This window comes from Exophiala xenobiotica, assembly GCF_000835505.1.
Source record: "Exophiala xenobiotica strain CBS 118157 unplaced genomic scaffold supercont1.7, whole genome shotgun sequence".
Taxonomy (NCBI): Eukaryota; Fungi; Ascomycota; class Eurotiomycetes; order Chaetothyriales; family Herpotrichiellaceae; genus Exophiala; species Exophiala xenobiotica.
Genome location: NW_013562488.1, coordinates 185945 through 207068, shown reverse-complemented (window position 1 = coordinate 207068; position 21124 = coordinate 185945). Strand labels below are relative to the sequence as shown.

Below are 21124 nucleotides of genomic sequence, written 5' to 3'. Positions count from 1 at the left end.
CTTTCGTACGTGTGAGAGGATATCATATGGGTCCTGAGAAATTTCGCGGCCTTTCCTCGCCTGCACATCCTCCCAGCCGGTTCCGTGCATGAACACATAAGGCTTTGTGGAGAGCGTCGCAGCTGTGGCCAGCGGAGAGCCTGTTACCGTCCCGACCTTTTTTGAGGGCTAGGTCGGTCTTATATTAGATTACATCGATAACTAAGCTCAAGTCAGGAATCTGCACGAAACCATCGACCCAAGCCACGACTGACAGGACAGCCTGCATATTCATGGCTCCATCATTCAGGAGGTAGAGCTGCACAATGGACGAGTCCTGGTTCAAGCTTCCTTTGTTCTGATCTTTTTCCTCGCGCCAAATAATTTGTGTGTCCCGCGTTCTCCTTGCTCAAGAGATCTAGCAACCCTGGCCCTGGCGTGGACGGCTCTGCGGAAGCCCCGGTGCGGGTCGAGGAGATACTTGCGTTGATATCGAAGACCACAGTCAATACATTTGAATGGTCTGAGTCTCTGGTGGACGGACTTGTGATGGCGTTTCAGGGCGTCGGTTCTGGAGAAGCGCTTCAAGCAAACATTACACAGTTTCCTTTGGACGTCAATCTCCATCAAAACGCTTTTAGGCGCTTGACCATGGTCGACAACACATGGATCTTCATGCTTTACTGGGATTTCGTCTTCCGAGATATCAATCCTCGTTGCCCGCCTCTTCATTGCACCTTCTGGATCACGCTCGACATGTTCGTACTCAGCATAGTCTAACAGACCTTGGAGTAGACCTCCTTTTTCGCTTGCATCACAACTTGTCACGGAATCCTCGCCGGGCTGACCTCTTGGAGTGAAGATTTCATCCTCTTCTTCCTCGCTGGTTTCGGACCATGCGTCTTTCTGCGTGGAGGTCGAGCGCTTGGGTGTACGGACGGGAGGGTCGATATCGGACTCGTGCTTGGAATTGCGTAGATCAAGTACAATCTCGTCTGCAAATTCCGGCCATTCCTCGATGAGTGCTGGGAACGGGCACCTGTGGCGAAAGCGGCCACTGGTGGGAAAGACCGAGTCGGACTCGCACCGCACAGGAAGGCAGGTTGCTCGACGTTGTAGATGAATGTCAGCGCAGCCTACCTAGGTAGGTACTGACTTGATCGACGGTGAGGAGTTGAACTCAGCACCTGAGATAGGGACTGAAGTCTAGAAGCGGTTTAGTGTCTTGGCTTGGTCACCCAAGGCTGAAGGAGATGAAGGACCCAACATTACAAAGATTGGGAGCAAGATCCTGAGGTTGGTCTCAAGGCACAGGCAGATGAAGCGACACTGAGAGGTCTTTCGACTCAATTGATACACTCATACGGCCATGGCTTCCCGGATTTACATGTGGTCCTATCCGCTACGCAAAACGGGCCGCTACTCCTCCAAATGCTGAGACTTGCAACTTTCAGCCAAGATCTCTGATTCTGAAACCCTCACGAAGTTTCAACGTGTGTAGCGCGTGCCGGAGCGTCGTCTGATGACCGCGCCAGGTCTGGACGTCCAACCTGTCCACGAGGGAAGGAATCCGCCTGCTTAGCGCAGGCCCAGTCGAGATAGGAGCAAACGCCAGATCTTCCTCCCAGTACCAAAGCGACCGTTTATCTTGTTCCTGGCGACCACGGAGATCAGACGCGTGAAAGACGTGTGAAAAACGTAGGAAGTCCTCGATTGGGCTCGCTACTCGACTTGAATTGACCCTCTTCGAATGGAACTCTCTGTTGAGAAAGAAAGAAACCGAACCAACCGATCTTCCCCCGCAAAATGCGAAGCAATACTCCGGCATCATCCGGTATAAAATGGTGGGAACAATTCCCCGCAATATAGATTACGGGAGCAAATCACGGGGCTCCCCAGGCTCCCTCGCTCCCTTTGACAACGCCGGGGATGGCTTCGATAACCCCACGGGCGTCCATAGGCTCCTGTTCCTACGAAGCACAAAACAACAGCCCTCTCTGCTCACCTTGACGGATGGAGTGACGGAGGCAAGCTATCGATTCTGGTACCACGCTACTGACGTGTGTGTTTCATGTTCGGATCGTAGGTCTCGTCAATATGACTCGGTGCGTTCGTCTCTTGCGTCTAGGATCGCCAATGGCTTGACTGGAGAAAAGAAACTCGCCGAGGGCCGGCAAAGCAATCCTTTCCAGGAAGCCAGTGGTGCAATATGGTGGCCGGCTGACCGAAGTCCTATTCTGTCGTCTGCATCTAGACCTACTTCGCGCCAGAGTCAATGATGGTGGTTCAACGTCCCACGACGGGTTCAAGGCGTCCCATTTCCTGTCGCACTAGACCCCAGAACCCCGCAGATTGATTCGGTCCTCTCTTATCTGCCTTCCTCCTGGCTCTCATCTTGCGAGCCTATCAGAGATGTCCCCACGGCATCGCGGTAACGTCGGACGGTGCTCACTGTCGGCTACAAAGCCCTGGACATCTGCCACGTTTCCTGGACTTTAGCAAGGGCAAGCCCCCACCAACATCAACACCGTTGCCATCAATCTCTTGCGAGAAGAAACATGGCTACCAACAAGACGACCGCAGACAGCGTCACAGCTAACGCTCCTCAACCTCAAGAACAGCAAGTGAAGGTAGCTCCGTACGACGAAAAGACCGATGCACTCTCGGACGAAAAGCACCTTGAAGATGTTGGCGCCAACGAGCACAATCTCGTTTACGATGATGTGGACGAGGAACCGGAACTGCATGCTCGTACCTACATAGCTCTTTTGGCTATGTTCGTCCTCAACATGGTGCAAGTCTTTGCCCTCCAAGGTCCTCCGGCCGTGGTAAGTACCCTTACTTGAGCCAATCTTCAAGTGCCTGAGGAGTCCTGACTAGCGAATCTAGCTGTCTATCATTGGCAAGGACCTTAACAACGCAGAAACCCAGACGTGGGTACCCAACTCGCTGTCTCTGGTACAAGCTGTGCTCGGCCCAGTCATATCCGCTGCATCAGATACCTTCCAGGCGCGAAAGTTCATCCTCGTTGGCTCCTCCCTCATATCGCTTATCGGCGCTGCAATCGCGCCTGGGTCGGACGACATCTACAGGCTGATCGCAGCACAAACATTGATCGGTGTCGGATTTGCTTCAGTCCCTCTTGCATATGCAGTGCCCAGCGAGATTCTGCCCAGAAAATGGAGACCGAGTACGTTGAGCCCCCGATATATTCCTTGCAGGAGATCCACTAACCCACCTATACAGTGGCTCAAGCTTGTATGAACATCGCCGCAGCCTTGGGCGCTATCTCAGGTCCTCTGATCATCGGCGCTCTGACCAGGGCCAACGAGAAGGACGGCTGGCGCAAGTTCTGGTGGATTCAAATGGCGCTCTGGGCCATCACCGCGATTGGTATCTTCGTCGGCTACCGACCGCCCAAGCGACACACCCGTCTTGACCACCTTTCTTTCTGGCAAAAGCTGACCCATCTCGACCTTCCCGGCATCGGTCTCCTCACGGCCGGTTTGTCCTTGTTCCTCGTGGGCCTCAATCTGGGTGGTGGATTGTATTCCTGGACGAATTCTCGGACACTCGTCACCCTTGTCCTAGGCATCGTGATCATGATTGGCTTCGGTGTGTACGAGTGGAAAGGCACCCGCACTGGAGTCCTACACCACGACTTGTTCAAAGGCGGCAAGGACAGAGGGCGCACATTCGCCATTTGCGTCGCCCTCATCTTTGTCGAGGGTATCATGCTCTTCTCATACATTGTCTTTTTCCCAGTCATGTAAGTCGACTCCCTTGGCTCTCGCTCGCCTTTTCCCTCCAAGTCCTTCGCTCTCTCTTGCACATTCCCACCCGCAGCCCATCAATGCCTCGAGCCGATTAGCAGTAGACGAAGGCGATGAGGTGATGGAAGAAGCACGAAATGCGTTCCCCCCGTCACCGAGCATAGTCACTAACCGCCTCTCCTTCTCAGGTCGTCCTCGCTGTTCACAACCGACCCCTTCATAACTGTGGCGCGGTCCCAACCCTACTGGATCGCCGGCCTCCTGTCCGCCCTGGTCTGGGGCTACTCGAGCACACGCTTCCGCACGATCCGCGAACCCTTGTTCCTCGGCTTCCTCTTCTTCACCGCAGGCATCGTGGGTCTCTGCACGATCCAACCGGGCGACAGTTTCAGCCAACTCGCTTTCTGTGCGCTCGCGGGCTTCGGCTTCGGCGCCCCACTCATCCTGATCATCACAGGCGTCCAACTCTCCACGCCGCACCGGCTCATCGCGACCGCCACCGCAGTAGTGACGTCCTCGCGCGCCGTTGCGGCGACAATGTTCACCGCCATCTACTCGGCCGCATTGAACACCCGCCTCGACACGAACCTGCCCAACGACATCGGCAAGGCCGCCCTCGCGGCAGGATTGCCCGCAAGCAGTCTCAAGGCGTTCATCGGCGCGCTGGCCGGCGGCGACACAGCTGCGCTAGCGGGCATTCCGGGCGTCACTCCCGCCATCATCGCGGCGGGCGTGGCTGGGCTGAAGCAGGCCTTTGCAGACAGCCTCCGGGTCGTGTACATAATCGCCGCGGCCTTCGGGGCGGTGGCGTGCATCTTGTGCCTTTTCCTCGGCGACATGCGCAAGACGATGAATTATGCGGTCGATGCCCCCGTCGAGGAACTGCACGCCAAGCATCACCACAACCAGCAAAGTGCTTAAGCGAAGGCTATGGTAGGGCAAAAGACAAGACGGGACTCGGTGGAAAGGCGATGTGGCATGCTGCAAAGACAAAAAAGGAGCTCGGTCCAACGTACAGACCAAGTCAAAGGTAACATGCAGCAGGGTGTACACCGTACTCCGTACGTTAGGCATTATTTGACCAAAAGAATTGTGTCGAACATAACAGACAGTCGGACGGCTTGCCTAAAGACTGCTGCATGATGGGTCAATTGTTAATTCGAGCTTTTCGCAAATAAGACAGAACACAGTCGAAAACGAAATCTGACCACAGTGTAGCTCCAAGTTCGCCTGCTCTGTCCCACATCGGAAATAAGCTTCGTTCGACCTGAGCCTTCCCGGCTCCCTTTTGCCTTTGCTGTACAGGACTCCGTAAGCGTGCAAAACACAAGGACAGGCTAGGCCTGGGCGGGGCGCTTCTATCATGAGTTCAACGATCAAGGCTTGCGTGCCACCGATATTGAGCACCCTGAGGCAAGCTCATTCCCACCATATGCGAGACCCTTTGAAAGTCCCACAATGCAAAGACGGGCCGTGGACGTGACTGAGGAGTGGCGAACACGTATGTGTCCAGATAGGGCGAAGACCTTACGCAGCTGCGTTCCCATCGCGAGTACAAGCACAAAACCAGCTAGACACTGGGTACCAAAATTTGGGAATATGTGTAATCTGGCAGTACACGTATCCACGTCAATCAACCCTGGCCAGCAGGCGAAAGAGGAACGTCCGTGTTCTCCCTATTCCCAAATACCTTCGCGAACCTCCTCATCCAAGACCTCGCCCCATCATCGTATCTGGATTCCCGAAACCGAACCTGTGACGATCTTCTCAAGGTCCTGTTCGAGCACCGATTCCCAGAACATGTCAAGAATTCTCGACATTCGGTCCAGCTAGTTGTAGTGTATATGATGAAATTTCCAAACCCGTGCAATGGTATGCAGAGCGCCGATGCAAAATATAGGCCGTAAATCTGGTGGTCCGGATTGATGAAGTTATTATACACTCGATTGACGCTGATGGGTATCTAGATGGTAATTGATTAGCGAGCGATCGCATATACACTGGCCAGAAGATCTAGATGGGACATAAAACACACCCAAGTAATGAAAAGGACCACCGTGCAAAGAAAGGCAAATTTGGCGTACTTCCAGTGAACCTTGTCAAACCTCGAGGCTGCCTTGTTGCGTGACTTGCTCTGTTCTGACGGCTGCCGGTCGAGAATGGGAAATATTGATGCTGCCACAGGCGAGATGTCGGCCGTACCCAGGACTTCGCGGGACCGTACAGGTGCCAGCGGCTCCAACACTTTTGACTCTGTTTCAGGGCTGAAGGTGCTCTGGGGTTCAGCCGGCGTTTGTGAGTCGGCGCTGAAAGTCCGTGACATGAAAGATCGAGCAAAAGTCGAGAAGCGGCGGTCTTTTGGCTCGGCCGAACAGACAGTCTCGCCAGAATCAAACTCGCATTTGGCAACTTTGAGCTTTTTCCGGACCTGGAGGATTTGCTTGCCACTGAGAGCGAACAGGCAGAGGGATAGGAGAATCATGACCCTGCGAAGTCAGTGGTCGTACTCGACTTGTCAAGCGATCACCTGGCCTTACCATACGGGGACATAGAATTCCACAAGTCGAAGGATATCCTTTTCTCTAGCGATCCAGCACCACAAAGTCGCATCTCCATATACTGTCCGCCCATCGGGTCTCCAGCATAGAAACACCAGTGCAGGAATGAAAGGCGCCACGAATGCAAAGCATATCCCGTAAGAATCGATCTTTTTCAGCTGATGAGCGTTTCGGCTCGTTCGCACAGTGAGAAGAACATTTAACGCTAGGACCGTCACCTTGGATATTGCGTCAGTCATTGACAACCCTTTCTCGGACGGGTCGAACTGTACCAGCAGCGGATCGGTCATGACAAACCACGTAATAAACATTCCTTGAGTCTGGCACCATGCTGAATCCCTTCCAGCAGCAATTGGATATCGTCCCCAACTATAAGCCATGCAACCAAATATGTTCGATACCGCAATGGAAAACGCCAGTCGATTAACAGGCTTTCGGAGTGGTGGATAACTGAGGAAACTGATGATGGTGAACGAGGCTCCTGCAAGGGATAGACATGCTGAGACTCTGGCTGCTACGTCGAGAGACAGCAGCTGTGCAGGCGTGAAAGATTTATGGTACTCGGTCATAGCAATTCGGCATGCTGGATGGGAGGCTTACTCCTTCCGCGTCCCACGCGATCAGCGATGTCGACTACAATGAGAGAAGAGTTGTACTGTAGGCCTCGGCTTGCCTCGTTGCGCCCAGGGCGCTGTCGTAGTCGTTCAGAACCTTTGCGTGGCAGTTTGTGTGGGGCTCAAAAGAAAGTCTTTAGTGAAGACTTGACAAGAGAAAGGCGAGGAGAGCTCTTGACTTCAGCTGAGATCATTATCCCATCACGGGATCCACGGATACGAAAGGATCAGCCAATTGACTATGAAAATGGCATTGGCATGCGAAAGCAGCTGGCGTTCGTTGACAGGCTTCATCCTGGGTTCACCATTGGCGGCATTCTGTGCTCGGATACCTACAGGTAGATACGAAGAGAATCTCGCATGATCCTGCATAGAGTGGCTGGGCCGTGGGATTGGTGGACTCGTCAAGGGAGTAAGCGGGAAGGGCAGTTCTGGCACTTCCTCGTGACCACCAACCTCGAGACTCGATAGCCAGCGGCACTGACCACAATATCATCCTCCTCGTCCGCATTTGTTCAGCGAGACAACAAGGTTCGGGTGAGGCAGAAGGGATAAGACCTGGCGTCGAGGTCCAACCCATTAGGCGCAGTTCGCGCCCATCGCCCATCTTGGCCTGCTGAATACGACATTTAGGCTTCATTGGCGCTGTACGGCAAGAGCTTCCCCAGTGCTCCGCTAGCTGGGATGTCTGTGGCCATTTGGCACAGTCTGGACGACGCCGGGTGATAATCCTTGCACGACAAGCCTTACTTCGATGGCAATTAAAGCACATCGTGTTCATAATCATGAATCATTTGAAGGATGGTTGGGAACTCGAAGCACGTGAGACCTAGACAAAGCACTCAGAACGAAATACTTCTAGACTACATATCCAGCATTCGATGACCTTCGATCCTCGCGCTTCAATCCTGACCTCCAATAAAAGGAAGATGATTTTCCGCCTGGTGTTCATCCTTTGCTTGATAAAGGTAGCCGAATCGGGCAGGAGGAGCATGAAGGATGGGGAAGCGGAGTCTGGAGATCAATAGACGTCATGTTCAGATCTGGGGATTCCTTCCAGGTTGTCAGAAATGACAACATATATCAATGGCGTCAATACCTTAATTTCCACTGCGTTCAGGTCGGCAGTCCGCTGTTCTCTGACAAAATCTGTGATTGAATTGATCATAATCATGTCAAGCATCACGAAACCAAAGAAGCGAGTCCTGGTTTCCTACGGGGTCGACATCGATGCCATAGCAGGATGGCTAGGCTCGTATAAAGGAGAAGATTCCACGAGTGATATTTCTCGAGGTGAGTGGGAGACCTTCCGAGGCATCGTGGCAAACCCAATGGACCGCTCCAGGCCACTGATAGAGAACAACAGGTTACTTCGCCGGCACTGAGGGGGTTCGGAGGCTACTGAAACTGTTTGATAAATACCATATCAAAGCTTCTTGGTTTATCCCAGGTCACAGTCTCGAGTAAGTAGCACGTTCATCTGGACCGCACAATTAGGTCATCCCTCCTGCCCAGCCCCAATATCGTGTGGGCAAGTTTGCTGATGGAATGGACGTCACCCAGAACATTTCCTGAAGAATGTGCAATGGTTCGTGATGCCGGTCATGAGATTGGGCTCCATGGCTATAGCCACGAGAACCCAGTGGACATGACTTTGGAGCAACAGAGAGACATCCTCGATTACACATATCGTATGCTGACAGACTTTTGCCATGGTAAGCCACCACGCGGTATTGTCGCTCCTTGGTGGGAAGTAAGCAAAGAAGCCACAGAGCTACTGTTGGCATATGGAATCGAATACGACCATAGCATGAGCCACCATGACTGTCAAGCATATTATCTGCACACTGGCGATGAGTGGGCGAAGATTGATTATGGTAAGAAGGCTGCAGAGTGGATGAAACCTTTCAAGAAGGGAAAGGAGACGGGGCTTGTCGAAATCCCAGCAAATTGGTACCTCGACGACCTTCCTCCAATGATGTTCATGAAGAAGGTTCCGAATAGCCACGGTTGGGTGAACCCCAGAGATGTCGAAGACTTGTGGCGGGTAAGCAGCTGCTGACTGGAGCTGCCGATCTTGATACTGATATTGTTCAGGACCACTTCGACTATTTCTATCGTGAATATGACGAATTCATCTTTCCAATGACAATTCATCCTGATGTGTCGGGCCGACCGCATGTGCTGCTGATGCACGAGAGGTTGATTGAGCACATTAACAAGCATGAAGGTGTAGAGTGGGTGACCATGGCTGAAATGGTTGATGATTTCAAGAACAAGAACAAGCCTGCAGAGGGAGCCATGATGCCAGCCGCACAGGGAGAAATCTTGTCTCGAGACAAATAGACGCTGCTTCAAGCCTTTTTGGACATGAACTTCATGGCTCCGCCCAATTTAGCAACCTTGATCACATCACGAAATGTGAGACTGATTCTAGTTCCTCTCTCAGCTTTGCCCGATTGATAAATATCCTTTTGTTCAATCAAATCCCAGTTAACAATGTCTTCCGGGTTCAAGTTGTCGTCGCTCTCGAGTTCGGATATCCCATGCAAGGTCTTGACATACATCTCTCCAGTCGTAACTAGCAAGCTTCGTGGTTCTTGCAGTATCCGCCAGGAAGGCTTCGCATCTCGTTCTCCTTGCCCGTTCTTTTTGTAGATTTCAAGAATGGTGTGGCTGCCCAAGCTCACAGTTGCGGTTATCGGATTGTACGAAGGTCCATCTTCATGTGGCATGATGCCTTCTGCAGTTTTATACTCGTTGATCAAGACATGGTTGGGCCTTTGATGGGTAGACGCCGTGAAATATCCTGCTTCTTGTAATCGAATGACGATCCAGTAGAGGTAGGATGGTAGCGGCGCATCAATAAGGGTGTCACGAGCAGGACCGGTCAGGGTTGATGGAAGGGACAGAAGGCGTCGGTGAGTCAGGACTGTCCAGCGCGAGTCGGGAACCTTTCGAATGTCTTTCGTGACTTGTTCTTCTTCGGCTGCCGAGATGAAACTAGGAATGTAGAAGCACGACGGTGGAAGGTCACCTACCGTAGGAACATCCATCGCGATGCCCCGGTCGCCCGCGTGTAGTCAGTAAAGATCTACCCTCGAACTCGGCAGGTCAGTGGTGGCATCAAAGACCTCCCTCTAGGTGCCGTTTGTGAAACTGGCACTGAACTGGTTGCTCGGCGGTTGAAATCGCTATGATCCGCCGGATATTGCCACTACCAGGGAAAGGGACATCAGGCATCAGACAGCTTTCTCATCTTCTCCGTCTGCTCTACATTCTGCCTCTTACTATCACGTTTCTAGGGCAGCTCAGGTTAGTCTCGAGACGAAGTAACGCGAGGGCGACCTCAGTTGGTTGTGGTGGAAGGGCGTAAAGCAGTGGTTTTCTTCCTCCCTTGACTGTTGTGTTCACGTCATGACTCTTGCAAGCGATCTTGTGGTGCGACTCACTGTTTAATCTTCGTCTTTTCCTTTCGCAGGACCAGCCTTGGGTTGTAGCTGTGGGCTCATCATGCCTTCTCAATATGTCTCTCTTTACCGCCAGACGTTGGCAGAACGACAGCGACGGTATGATGCAGCTATCGCCTCGAGAGAATACACTCCTTTTCTCTACCCGTGGGATACTCTGCCGGTCGCGTATCTGCTTCTTGCTCTTGCAATAGCTCCGCGACTGTCCTCGAGAAGACTGGCGAGAGCCATCAGATATCTCGCATTCTTTTTTACCGTGGCGCACACTCTGTACCTGTATGCTCACCGAAGAACGCTATGGTTCGCGGGCGGATATGGCATTGGCTTGAGCAATCACTGGGGGATCATAATGGCGGCAGCCTTGCTAGTCTTTAACGATCCTGCACAGAGCTTTCGGCGACTGGAGACTAGACCTGCGAGTGCCAAAAGCAAACACAGCCAGTCTCATGGCTCTGTACACCAATTTTCTTCCAATGGCTCAGCAAGCATTGACTTGAGGAAACGCAAAGTACCAGGGGTCTATACGTCGACGGATAACAAGCAGCCCCCATTTGATGGCTCGGAAGAACCTGCAACACGTCTATACACTTTGGTATGGCAGGGGTTCCCTCATGGTAAAGGCTTGCTTCACAGCATCGACTGGATCGTGGATTTGACCACCAGTTTCCGAGGACCAAACTGGTCTCACCGCATTTCAACACTTGGAGCTATCGACGGCCCAGTGCCCGCAGATCCTGGTCGCGTTTCTGGGGCTGAAGACTACGATTGCAGCAAGGCTACGGCAGTCCCGAAGCGGAGCTTGAGAGCACTGCAAGCCCGAGCACTGCAAGATTTTGTCGTTGCTTACCTCCTACTCGATTTCCTCAAGACGACGATGGTGACAGATCCATATTTCCTGGGTCTGATGCCACTTGAGTCGCCGACTTTATGGCCCTGGCTCTCGGCACTCAATGAGACAGTACCTGGAGCCACACGGTTTATTCGGCTTTTGATGTCCATGGCAGGAGTTATCAGCGCCTTGACGTTTATTTTCAGCCTAAGCCCACTGTTCTTCACAGTCGTTCTGCCCTGCCTAGTGGATGTTTCAAAATTCACGAAGTCACCACTTCTGGAGCCTTGGATGTATGCGCCATTTTGGTATCCGCTCACGACATCAGTCTTGCATACTGGCTTGGCCGGGTTTTGGGGCAAATTCTGGCATCAGATGTTTCGATTCGGCATCTCAGAGCCATCCAGAGTCATCATCGACAGGTTAAATATTGACAAACGAGGCAATGCGGCACGAGTGATTCAACTTCTGGTCGCCTTCGGGCTGTCGGGATCGATCCATGCTGCTGGCAGCTATACCACCTTTTCCATTGTGCCTTCTCGGCCATTTTCGGGACCGTTGTTGTTCTTTCTCACCCAAGCGATTGGAAGCTTTGTACAGTCCTTCATGGTCAAGTCCCTCTACAAATATGCCCCTCAAGCAAAATCGCTTCCTCGAGCCGCGAAACAAACAACCAATCTCTTATTTGTGATGGTGTTTCTCTACTTCACGGGCCCACTGCTTGCAGACGACTTTGCACGATGTGGACTGTGGTTGTTTGAGCCCGTCCCGATCAGTTTTCTTCGAGGCTTGGGTTTCGGCCCAGGAGGCAAGGACGAGGGATGGTGGACGTGGTATCAAGAGGGATCAAGGACGGTAGGCTTGCATCAGGGCGACCGATGGTGGAATTCAGGGATTGCCATATATTAGACCTGCGTAGAGTCAGATGAACATGGAGATTTACAGGACCGTCTTGTTGTCGAGATGATTAAATAAACGAGCATGATGGTGCTTTTGGCAAACCGCACCTTGAGGATCGACGGCGGGTGTGTTGGTGCGTGGAGGGGCTCGTTAGGCTTGCGGCGCTTTTGATGTCATCGCATGGCTTGCATTTTAGGCACTTCGCGTCCCTGACATGTTCCACTCTTTTTTAGTCCACCACGTCCACCTTTGCCTGCGCCGGTGCTCGCTCGTCACTTTTCCTTTCCCACCAACACCACAAGCAATTCCATCGCTCGAGGTCAGCAGATTCATCTTGAACGCAATCAACTGAAAGAGGAGGATCCTGCAAACATACCGCCACCATCTACTCGTACCTCTACAGCAGTCAACTGCACTCTGTTGTCTTTGGAACACCACCCACGCTAAGGCATCACCTTGTGCGGGCTCGGTGGATTCCCACTCTCGATAACCCGACACACCCTGGCCTCCCGACTCCGGCACCAGGCGTTGGGCTTGCATGCTGCATCTGGAGTCCGAGTCTGTGCTCATCATCCACAGGGCCAGAGCCTAGCCTGCTCATCCTTCCTCCTGCCTCTCGTAACCACACCAATCTGGTTATCATCCGTCTGTCACCATTCATCGCCAAACCCTCCATTGCTGCATCGCACGTCATCCACGATACATCACGTCTTTTCTCCGATTCACCTTTCACTACCTTGGGACAAACACTTTTCACCACCGAACGGACCGTTTACTGCGCGCTGCCTGGAGCGTGTGCGCCAGTCTTCGCCTATCAAAAATCTTCCTGCGCTGGGCCCTTGGCCTGCACCTCTGCGTGATCCCGCCCCCGCGCCACCTGTTCTGTATCACGAGAACCAACTTCACTTCGCCTGCGCATTCTGGCCACCTCAAAACAAAGTCAGCACGCGGTCTCCGATCACCGCTAGCTGATGTCCATTCGTTCCGTCCTCTTCCTGCGTCATGGCAATGCAAGCGCCGCTTGCCAACGACAAGAAGAGAGTCAAAGTTTATGAGCTGCGCGACAATGACTGGTTCGATAGAGGCACCGGCTTCTGCACTGGGCAGGTCATCAACGTACGTTTAATATCACAATCCTTCGTGTTCGCAATCCTGCGCGCTGGCCTGGGAGAGAAAGTCATACTAAGACTGTTACAATAGGATGAACCGCGCATCTACGTCGAGTCCGAGGACCAACCCGATCGCATGTTGCTCGAAACGAAAATAGTCAAAGATGACGGATATCAGAAACAACAAGGTTGGAAATCTTTGCCGTCGCCGGTATTGCTTGATGGAACGGGGACTGACGCGTGATAGACACCTTGATAGTATGGACCGAAACCAATGGCACTGATATGGCCCTCAGTTTTCAAGAGGCGGAAGGGTGTGCAGTTATATGGTAAGCCCGGTAGCGCCTAGTGGCGAAAGGATATTGATCGCGTGTCAGGGAATTTGTGCATCAAGTCCAACAGCAGCTATTGTCAATGCCTGGTATGTTCTGCAAGAGCTGGGCTTCCAATTCACGTACTGATCGCATGTCTAGATGACGGCGTGTCGGATGATGGCGTGGACAATATCTCCACTTCCTTTACCCTCAACCCCCCGGAATTGAGGAATCTGGACGAAATCGAACAGAACATCCGGCAAGCCAGCATCACTCAAGGCGGTCGAGAAGCACTTGCGAAATTCTTACTGAAAGAGCACTATGTTGAGAAGCTGATACCACTCGTGGAGATCGCCGAGGACCTTGAAAGCCTACAAGACTTGCATCGACTGTGCAATATCATGAAGGCTCTAATTTTGATGAACGACAACACAGTCATCGAACACCTCGTCACCGACGATATCATCATCGGAGTAGTGGGCGCACTCGAATATGACCCCGACTTCCCCACGCACAAGGCCAATCACCGACAGTATCTATCGGATGAATCCAGGTATAAAGAGGTGGTTGAGATCAAGGATCCCAACATCAAGCGGAAAATAAGGCAGACGTGGAGATTACAGTATCTAAAAGATGTCGTTCTGGCTCGGATCTTGGACGATCCTACCTTTGGAGTCTTGAATTCCCTTATTTTCTTCAATCAAGTCGACATTGTACAACACCTACAGAACAACACCGCCTTCTTGAAGGAACTCTTTGCAATTTTCAGCCCGGAAAACAACGATGTGAAGCGAAAAGAACAAGCTGTGCATTTCCTGCAACAATGCGCCGCGATTGCGAAGACGTTGCAAATGCAGGCAAGGGCTAATCTGCTCAACAACTTTATTGCTCATGGCCTCTTCTCAGTCATCACCTTCGCCGTCAAGCACCCAGAACCATCAATGAGAACAACAGGCATCGACATTTTGGTGGCTCTTCTGGATCACGACCCGAATATGATGAGGGGTTACATGTTGAAAGCTGTGCACGAAAAGAAGACACCATTGACCGACACACTAATCGACCTCTTGCATGCCGAGACTGATCTAGGCGTGAAGAATCAGCTGGCGGACGCGATAAAAATCTTATTGGATCCTCAGCCTCCTTCCAACGATCCCATGGCTAATCGACAGAATTCCGAGTTTATGACGAAACTGTCTAGGCCGCCCCAAATGACCGATGCACAGCAGAAGCGCGAGGAGTTTGCCCAAGAGAATTTCGATCGCTCCTGTCGCAAGCTATTCAAACCGCTAAAAGACCTCGAATTTCGGGAGTCAATGCAGGATTTTTCATATCAGGAGGTTTCCTTGTTCTCATATCTCGTGGAGATATTGACCTTTTTTGTCCGACAGCATTCCATGAGGAGTCGATCATTCATCCTTTCAGAGGATCCATCGCCACGAGCGGCCCAACTATTACAAGTGCCACAGAAGCCTCTCAAATTGACCGCCTTGAAATTCTTCCGGACGTGCATATCACTGCAAGATCAATTTTATGCGGCTCAAGTCATCAAGAGTGGCGCGTTTGGTGCCATTCTGGGAATAGTGATAGAGACAATGCCTAGGGATAACCTCCTGAATTCGGCGTGTCTGGAACTGTTCGAGTTCATCAAAAGGGAGGCCATCAAGCCGATCATGCTCCACCTTGGCGAGAACTATCGGCAGCAGCTCCAAGATGTCACTTACGTGGACACATTCGAACAGATCCTACTGAGATTTGAACAGCTGACGACAGATCACCCCGAACCGGACCATACCCTCTTCAGCCAGGACGATGCCACACCTCCGATGAATCGGACCCACATCAATGGAAGATGGCAAGGACTGCAGGAAATGGATGCGAATGAAGAAGACTATTTCAACACTTCCGACGATGAAGAAGAGGAGCATGATGAAGACGCCGAGCGTGAGAACGCAGAGGATGTTTCTGAGCGTATGCAATGGCATCGTAAGCGGATCAAGTCTGACATGACGAATGGCGCTGCTTCGCCTATCAGCAAGCCTCTGGTCGACTACCCGGACGATGATGAGGACGAGAACATGGATGCGAAAGCTGTCACGCCACAAACACCGCTGACCCCTGAAAGCGCCAAGGAGGGGTCATCTCCCGAGAGCAAGGCTATTTCTGAGAAGAAGTTGCAGCCATCCCCCGACATCAAAGAGCCAGAGCTGCAACATCCTCCCGAACGGGTGACAGAAAAACGAAGACGGCAAGAAGATGATGATGAAGATGAACTAGGGAAATTGTCAGGTGGACCGAAACGAAGAAACTCGGCTTCGAGCGCGTCTAGCCTTGGCTCATCGGGCTCGCTGAAGCGTAAGAAAGGCTTCTTGCGATCGAAGCAAGCGGCAGATCAATCTACGCTGTCCAGCAGCGCAGATACCGAGAATCATGTTGAAGGACGGAAGCCGCGCAAGATTGCTATCAGCCTGTCCAACGTTACGAACAAGCCGGACGATTCGCCGACAAGTACGAAAGCCCAAGGGAAGCAAGCTGTCGCCGCCAGAGAACAGAGCTGAATTTGTGCGCCGCAAGACACATGGGCTTAATTTTGGCGAAGGTGTTGAGGGCGTCTGATTCTGTACCATATAACTTGAGGGCCAGGCGTTTTCCCGGAGCATCTAGACATAATGTCCTTGACCTTGCATGAAGAGATGACGAGCGAAGGATGGCGTTAGCTATGACCACACGACTCCATGATCATATCATGCTGAGTTGAGCTGCCGTGCAAGTTGCCAGCAGATTGGCTTTTTTGGGAAAGATGTCACCATAGGAGACATGAAAACTCTTGATTTGTGAATAATAGAGTAGAGGGGCCTTAGCGGGCTGCGGTACGAGTACTTCACCTCTCTTTACCTTGCTTGCGCTCCGTCTTTCTGCTTTCGCCTTCATATCGACGTCGGCCAATGCATCCAAATGCACAGACACGAACCCGGACACGATGGCACCTGGGCTGCAACCCAGGAAGCAGTAAAACTTGACAAATATGCCAAGATAGTTTGCCGAGTTTGCACTCCTCTTGAAGTTGAGATATCTAGCCTCGCTAGCCTCATCAACGATCCCGCGGCAGCATGACTCATCTTCGGCGCCTTTTAACAATTTCCTTCAGAAGGTTCCTTACTTGAGAGGAAGTGTCGTCGCACATACGGGCAGTAGCCTACCTGTGGTTGTTGAACCGCAATAGGTTGACGCTGCAAACTGATTGTCCCACCACGTCGAATTCCTTGCGAGGAGCTATTATAGATAGCTACAATATTCCTGCAATAATGACTACAGCAGGGTCCGAATACTGCCACGACCATGTCATCCTCCTTCTGAGCTCTCCGGATTTCGAGGACCCGCCAGCCTGGCTCAGTGACAATTTCAGAATCATTGAGGGAGGGACTCATGCAGGTAATTTAACCCCCACGCGCTTGATTCCTGTCCATCGTAAATGCCACTGCGAGGCGTCTATGTCTTTGTGCACTTGTTGCATTGAGAGGGCTTCCCAGCTTATAACAGCGATATCCAGGCGGCTCATCCCGCAACAAGCTGATTATATTCGCTGACGGCACGTACATCGAACTGCTGAACTGGATATCCGAGCCGAAAGAGTTCTTCGACTGGGCACCCAAAACTCCAGGTCTCATCGACTTCGCGCTCACCACACCTCAAACTGCGCAAGAGACGCATGCTACAGTCACGAAACGACTCGAGTCCTCCGGCTGTGGCGACGGCGGTCTCGGTGTACGCTTCAAACAACCCCTCTTCGGCGGACGCAAGCGAAAAGACGGCCAACAGTGCGAATGGTATGTCACGAAACCACTATTCGACAACGATGCGCCCAATGTTCCCAAGCCAGTCGAGCAGTACTTCCCCAACGGCCGACTCGATACACCATTCTATTGCCACGATGTGACGGACCGAAGCCTGCGCGTGCCATACAAAGACACCTCAATATCGACTCATCCTTGTGGTGTCAAGGGAATTATGTCCGTCGAAGTCGTCGTGCCCGAATCGCATATCGAAAACTACTTGAAGTTGTATAGCGCTGTCAGTGGCGCAGAGCCCAAAGTCCACGGTGGGTTCCGGTATATGCCCAACACGAGCGTCAGTTTTCTTCTGAGTTCGCCGGACGAAGAGGCAATGAAAGGCGTGAAAGGCAGAGTGGGTATCGAGATTCATGCACCCAGGGACAACGAGGACGAAGCCTGGATGAGGGAACGCGGTGTCGGAATAAGGGAGCTCAGGTTGTATGTCCCGGCTTCTGGTGAGGATGAAGTCGATGAGCGGCCTCTGGACAGCGAGGGTATTGGAGCCAGCCTGGTGCTTGTCGCGGAGCCAGTAGGGCATTGAATGCCGAAACTTGACTTCTTCCGACCTTCCGACAGGACTGTATCGAATCTATTCCGTACCTGTCCATAGAACTCAGGAACAGAGACGGTTCCCCCAGCGACTGCCATTAAACTTGACCCTCGTGGGCATTTTGCTTCTCAATCCGACGGTATCATAAAACTTCGATAATAGTACTCGTGCTTTCGCTGACGCTATCCGTCTCCAGTGAGTACGCGTTTGTGATCTGGAGGTTGAAATTCAGGGCACGCTTGACCAAACCAGGCAGTTAAACCTCCGGAGGATCCGGGAAAAGGGGGATGGGTTTCCTTCATGCATTCATATGTATCTACTGGTGAACGCGGATGCTCCTATCTCAGACCAGGTGCCGACTGCTTGACGGATCTAGGACCTGATATAACCCATAAAAGGCCAACGACCAATTGAAGATGTGCTTCGCTCGGTCGAGCTCACCGCGCGGAGACAACTATCTGCGTGCAGCAAGTAAGGATTACTCTCTGCCGACCATGCAAACGTCTCCATCTGCTGACAGAGTTTGATTGCAGGTTCCGGCGAATGTCGATGCATCGTACGCGAGTCTGTCGGGTTCTATCGCGCACTGGTCGTGGGTAGTATCTATGAGTTCTCCACTCCCACGGACTTGACTTCAATTTACACCTTCGCGCCTGCATTGCGGAAGTGCATCGATCGTCACCCTCTTCTCAGCGCGAGCATTGCAGGCTCTGATACGAAATCACCTTTCTACCAATTCTGTCCGCGCCTTGATTTGAATCAGCATGTGCAATTCTTTCGGCAAGGGGTGGAGAGCGAGACCCAGGCCATTCAGCTGCTACTGCCTAGCATACTCGACACGAAATGGCCACCTTCAATACCACCCTGGAGGATCATCATCCTGCCCTTATCCGAGACGCGATGCTTTATCGGATTCTGCTTCTCTCACGCGCTAGGAGACGGCATGTCAGCAATCGCTTTTCACAGGACCTTTCTCGATGCGCTTCAGGACAATGTCGGCCAGCAAAGTGGCAAGCAAAACCTCGTGCATTCTCAGGGGTTTAGGCCTCTGAGTCCGCCGTTCGACACGAAGGCGAATCTACCGATTTCATGGACTTTCCTCCTCTCACCACTTCTCGGACTATACCTGCCAGCTTCCTTCGGCTTTGGACTAAATACTATCACGCCTACGACATGGACAGGGTCCACTACATTCTACCATCCCGAGAAGTATCAAGTTGGAGTCGAAATTTGCTCGATCGACGCTACTACCGTCAGAAAGGTCCTCAAGGAGTGCCGAGCACAAGGGTCAAAAATAACAGGACTGATTCATCAGCTCATTGTCTCGGCGTTGTCGGAACTGTTGCCGGAAGGATATGACAACTTTGCCGCTCAGACGGCCATCAATATGCGCAACGCGGTTGGCGTGTCTAATGAGGAGATGGGCCTGTATGTTGCTGGGGATGTCGAGATCCTGAATAGGGCTTCTCCGCAGACGATGACGACTCCCTTATGGGCAAGGGCGAAATCCATGACAGATAAGCTTGCGGCAGCGGCGAGCAGGACGCAAGATCAGTCAGTCGGACTCTTGAGATATCTGAGTGACATACGAGCGTGGACATTATCCAAACTGCACCAGCGTCGGGGTGGTTCATACGAAGTCAGTAATCTCGGCAACTTCCAGCCTGCTGGTAACTGCGAGCACGTTTCGGTCACCGATTTGGTCTTCGCTCAGTCGACGGACGTCAATGGTCCGGCTTTGAATTTCAATGTCGTGAGCGCCTCCGACGGGCCGATGACCGTTACTATTACATGGCAAATTGGAGCGTTGGATTTGGGAGTCCAAAGTGAATCCGAATTCGTCAAAGCAGTGTGTCAGAAGTTGGAAGATAGTCTCACACGGATATCAGATATGGATGTGCCCTAGGATCTGGCCCTACATACGGTCTAAAATAGTGTTGATATTGACATGCGGAAAAGGCTTGTATGGTCGTTCGACTATTAAGGGGAGATGTGGAAACTGGTTGATATTAATAATAAATGGTCTGCTTTGTTCAGCCATTATGAATCATACATGGGTTCACCCAGCTGAGATCCACGATAGCATCGAGCGGTCAATTTACGAGAATGCTCATCATTAGTATAGAAATCTCCCGAAGATTGGAAGATACGACCCATCACAGGTTCATGGCCCCAACGACGATGTTGATCATTACTAGTATCTTTGTAATCGAATAGCTCGAAGTACTGGGTGTGTGTTGTTGTTTATCAGCCTTGGGGGCAGATCATTGCTGCTACTTGAGAAGAGTGCTTCGCAGCGCTTACGGCCGCGAGCACCACTCATCAAACACCTCCACCGAGAAAACACATACTGCTCATCATCGCACAGTCCGTTGTCATACAGTAGCATGTCCTGGCAAGAAGCCGATACGCAAGGCTGGTGGGCAGCCTTAAGCTAACCTCGCGAAGTGGGTTTCATACAACGGCCGCTGTCTTCTCGAGCTAGTATGAAGCCGAGAGAGAATTCCTCCATGAAGCCAGGACCTTGTATGACACGCGATTTCCAGAACTGTGTCACCTTCCTCGACACTTGCAGGCCGCAACAACCGCACTGCTTGAGTCCGAGGTCCGACGACGATGCTGCCACGACAAGCGTACCTGGGATCAGCGAGGCCAGCCAGAACCGTGCGCGTCGGCAGTGCCTCTACGGCTTCGGGCTCACAATGAGCATCTTGCTCAACACCATCCTACGCGCGTACGATCCCAAGGACGCAAATCTCGTCGACGAACCCAATCATCTAGCTCACGAGATCATCGCACTGGCTGAACAACAAGCGTCCATCTACCGGCCACTGGGCGCTGCGTACATGCTTCTTTGTCTCATGTCAGCCTGGACCGCCTCTGCCGACACAGACGCCAGCATCCACGCCGAAGTCGACCCCGTGCTGGCCGATTACCAATTGGACTTCCTGGGTCCGCGAGCAAAGGAGGGCTGCGTCAAGCTGATGCTGGTCATATGACGGCCACGTACCGTGGCGGACAACTGGCGGAAGGAAACGGGGGCTATGACCAACAGTCGGTCCCTCACGGTCCTTCACAGTCACGCTGTGAGATATGGTGGACAAGTTGTCGAGGATGCATCCGCGGACAAAAAGGGCTTATGTGCCTCAGAGGTGCCGTACCGTCCATCTGGGGCAGAAGTGATGCCACAGGACC

General features: G+C 52.2%; 10 protein-coding genes across 10 annotated transcripts; 7 read left to right on the top strand and 3 right to left on the bottom strand.

The window, feature by feature from the left end:
* Positions 1 to 25: 25 nt before the first annotated feature.
* On the bottom strand, positions 26 to 1128 carry PV05_10772 (uncharacterized protein). Its single transcript, XM_013454188.1, has one exon. It carries the CDS (start codon positions 709 to 711, stop codon positions 322 to 324), a length of 390 nt encoding a protein of 129 aa, XP_013309642.1. The 5' UTR covers positions 712 to 1128; the 3' UTR covers positions 26 to 321.
* A 674-nt stretch (positions 1129 to 1802) lies between these two features.
* Positions 1803 to 4976, top strand: PV05_10771 (uncharacterized protein). The gene is made up of 4 exons (XM_013454187.1): positions 1803 to 2807; positions 2869 to 3169; positions 3226 to 3748; positions 3941 to 4976. Exons 1-4 carry the CDS (start codon positions 2538 to 2540, stop codon positions 4671 to 4673), a joined length of 1827 nt encoding a protein of 608 aa, XP_013309641.1. The 5' UTR covers positions 1803 to 2537; the 3' UTR covers positions 4674 to 4976.
* A 754-nt stretch (positions 4977 to 5730) lies between these two features.
* Positions 5731 to 6600, bottom strand: PV05_10770 (uncharacterized protein; the record flags this gene model as incomplete). Its single annotated transcript, XM_013454186.1, has 2 exons — positions 5731 to 6238; positions 6290 to 6600. 2 exons carry the CDS (start codon positions 6598 to 6600, stop codon positions 5731 to 5733), a joined length of 819 nt encoding a protein of 272 aa, XP_013309640.1.
* A 1196-nt stretch (positions 6601 to 7796) lies between these two features.
* PV05_10768 (uncharacterized protein) lies at positions 7797 to 10036 on the bottom strand. Its single transcript, XM_013454184.1, has 2 exons — positions 8024 to 10036; positions 7797 to 7977 (listed from the first exon to the last, which is right to left on the bottom strand). The coding sequence occupies exon 1, from the start codon at positions 9978 to 9980 to the stop codon at positions 9279 to 9281; it is 702 nt and encodes a 233-aa protein (XP_013309638.1). The 5' UTR covers positions 9981 to 10036; the 3' UTR covers positions 7797 to 7977; positions 8024 to 9278.
* Positions 8097 to 9270, top strand: PV05_10769 (uncharacterized protein; the record flags this gene model as incomplete). Its single annotated transcript, XM_013454185.1, has 4 exons — positions 8097 to 8217; positions 8291 to 8387; positions 8488 to 8971; positions 9022 to 9270. The coding sequence occupies 4 exons, from the start codon at positions 8097 to 8099 to the stop codon at positions 9268 to 9270; spliced, it is 951 nt and encodes a 316-aa protein (XP_013309639.1).
* Positions 10037 to 10208: 172 nt separating the features above from the next.
* On the top strand, positions 10209 to 12174 carry PV05_10767 (uncharacterized protein). The gene has a single exon (XM_013454183.1). The coding sequence runs from the start codon at positions 10438 to 10440 to the stop codon at positions 12130 to 12132; it is 1695 nt and encodes a 564-aa protein (XP_013309637.1). The 5' UTR covers positions 10209 to 10437; the 3' UTR covers positions 12133 to 12174.
* A 249-nt stretch (positions 12175 to 12423) lies between these two features.
* On the top strand, positions 12424 to 16438 carry PV05_10766 (uncharacterized protein). The gene is made up of 5 exons (XM_013454182.1): positions 12424 to 13239; positions 13324 to 13420; positions 13480 to 13561; positions 13610 to 13653; positions 13706 to 16438. The coding sequence occupies exons 1-5, from the start codon at positions 13126 to 13128 to the stop codon at positions 16102 to 16104; spliced, it is 2736 nt and encodes a 911-aa protein (XP_013309636.1). The 5' UTR covers positions 12424 to 13125; the 3' UTR covers positions 16105 to 16438.
* A 222-nt stretch (positions 16439 to 16660) lies between these two features.
* PV05_10765 (uncharacterized protein) lies at positions 16661 to 18037 on the top strand. Its single transcript, XM_013454181.1, has 2 exons — positions 16661 to 16978; positions 17097 to 18037. Exons 1-2 carry the CDS (start codon positions 16852 to 16854, stop codon positions 17918 to 17920), a joined length of 951 nt encoding a protein of 316 aa, XP_013309635.1. The 5' UTR covers positions 16661 to 16851; the 3' UTR covers positions 17921 to 18037.
* Positions 18038 to 18280: 243 nt separating this feature from the next.
* PV05_10764 (uncharacterized protein) lies at positions 18281 to 19950 on the top strand. The gene is made up of 2 exons (XM_013454180.1): positions 18281 to 18400; positions 18463 to 19950. The coding sequence occupies exons 1-2, from the start codon at positions 18346 to 18348 to the stop codon at positions 19833 to 19835; spliced, it is 1428 nt and encodes a 475-aa protein (XP_013309634.1). The 5' UTR covers positions 18281 to 18345; the 3' UTR covers positions 19836 to 19950.
* Positions 19951 to 20439: 489 nt separating this feature from the next.
* Positions 20440 to 20928, top strand: PV05_10763 (uncharacterized protein; the record flags this gene model as incomplete). The annotated part of the gene is made up of 1 exon (XM_013454179.1): positions 20440 to 20928. The coding sequence occupies one exon, from the start codon at positions 20440 to 20442 to the stop codon at positions 20926 to 20928; it is 489 nt and encodes a 162-aa protein (XP_013309633.1).
* Positions 20929 to 21124: the final 196 nt, after the last annotated feature.

Excerpts from the sequence above, each read along its gene's own strand:
- PV05_10765 (XM_013454181.1), top strand. The coding sequence starts at position 16,852 with ATGACTACAGCAGGGTCCGAATACTGCCACGACCATGTCATCCTCCTT. Across the intron at positions 16,979-17,096 it reads TGAGGGAGGGACTCATGCAG|GCGGCTCATCCCGCAACAAG; the intron begins GTAATTTAACCC and ends AGCGATATCCAG.
- PV05_10772 (XM_013454188.1), bottom strand. The coding sequence starts at position 711 with ATGAAGAGGCGGGCAACGAGGATTGATATCTCGGAAGACGAAATCCCA.
- PV05_10771 (XM_013454187.1), top strand. The coding sequence starts at position 2,538 with ATGGCTACCAACAAGACGACCGCAGACAGCGTCACAGCTAACGCTCCT. Across the intron at positions 3,170-3,225 it reads GCCCAGAAAATGGAGACCGA|TGGCTCAAGCTTGTATGAAC; the intron begins GTACGTTGAGCC and ends CCACCTATACAG. Across the intron at positions 3,749-3,940 it reads ATTGTCTTTTTCCCAGTCAT|GTCGTCCTCGCTGTTCACAA; the intron begins GTAAGTCGACTC and ends TCTCCTTCTCAG.
- PV05_10767 (XM_013454183.1), top strand. The coding sequence starts at position 10,438 with ATGCCTTCTCAATATGTCTCTCTTTACCGCCAGACGTTGGCAGAACGA.
- PV05_10766 (XM_013454182.1), top strand. The coding sequence starts at position 13,126 with ATGGCAATGCAAGCGCCGCTTGCCAACGACAAGAAGAGAGTCAAAGTT. Across the intron at positions 13,240-13,323 it reads GCACTGGGCAGGTCATCAAC|GATGAACCGCGCATCTACGT; the intron begins GTACGTTTAATA and ends CTGTTACAATAG. Across the intron at positions 13,421-13,479 it reads CGGATATCAGAAACAACAAG|ACACCTTGATAGTATGGACC; the intron begins GTTGGAAATCTT and ends GACGCGTGATAG.
- PV05_10768 (XM_013454184.1), bottom strand. The coding sequence starts at position 9,980 with ATGGATGTTCCTACGGTAGGTGACCTTCCACCGTCGTGCTTCTACATT.
- PV05_10764 (XM_013454180.1), top strand. The coding sequence starts at position 18,346 with ATGTGCTTCGCTCGGTCGAGCTCACCGCGCGGAGACAACTATCTGCGT. Across the intron at positions 18,401-18,462 it reads CAACTATCTGCGTGCAGCAA|GTTCCGGCGAATGTCGATGC; the intron begins GTAAGGATTACT and ends GTTTGATTGCAG.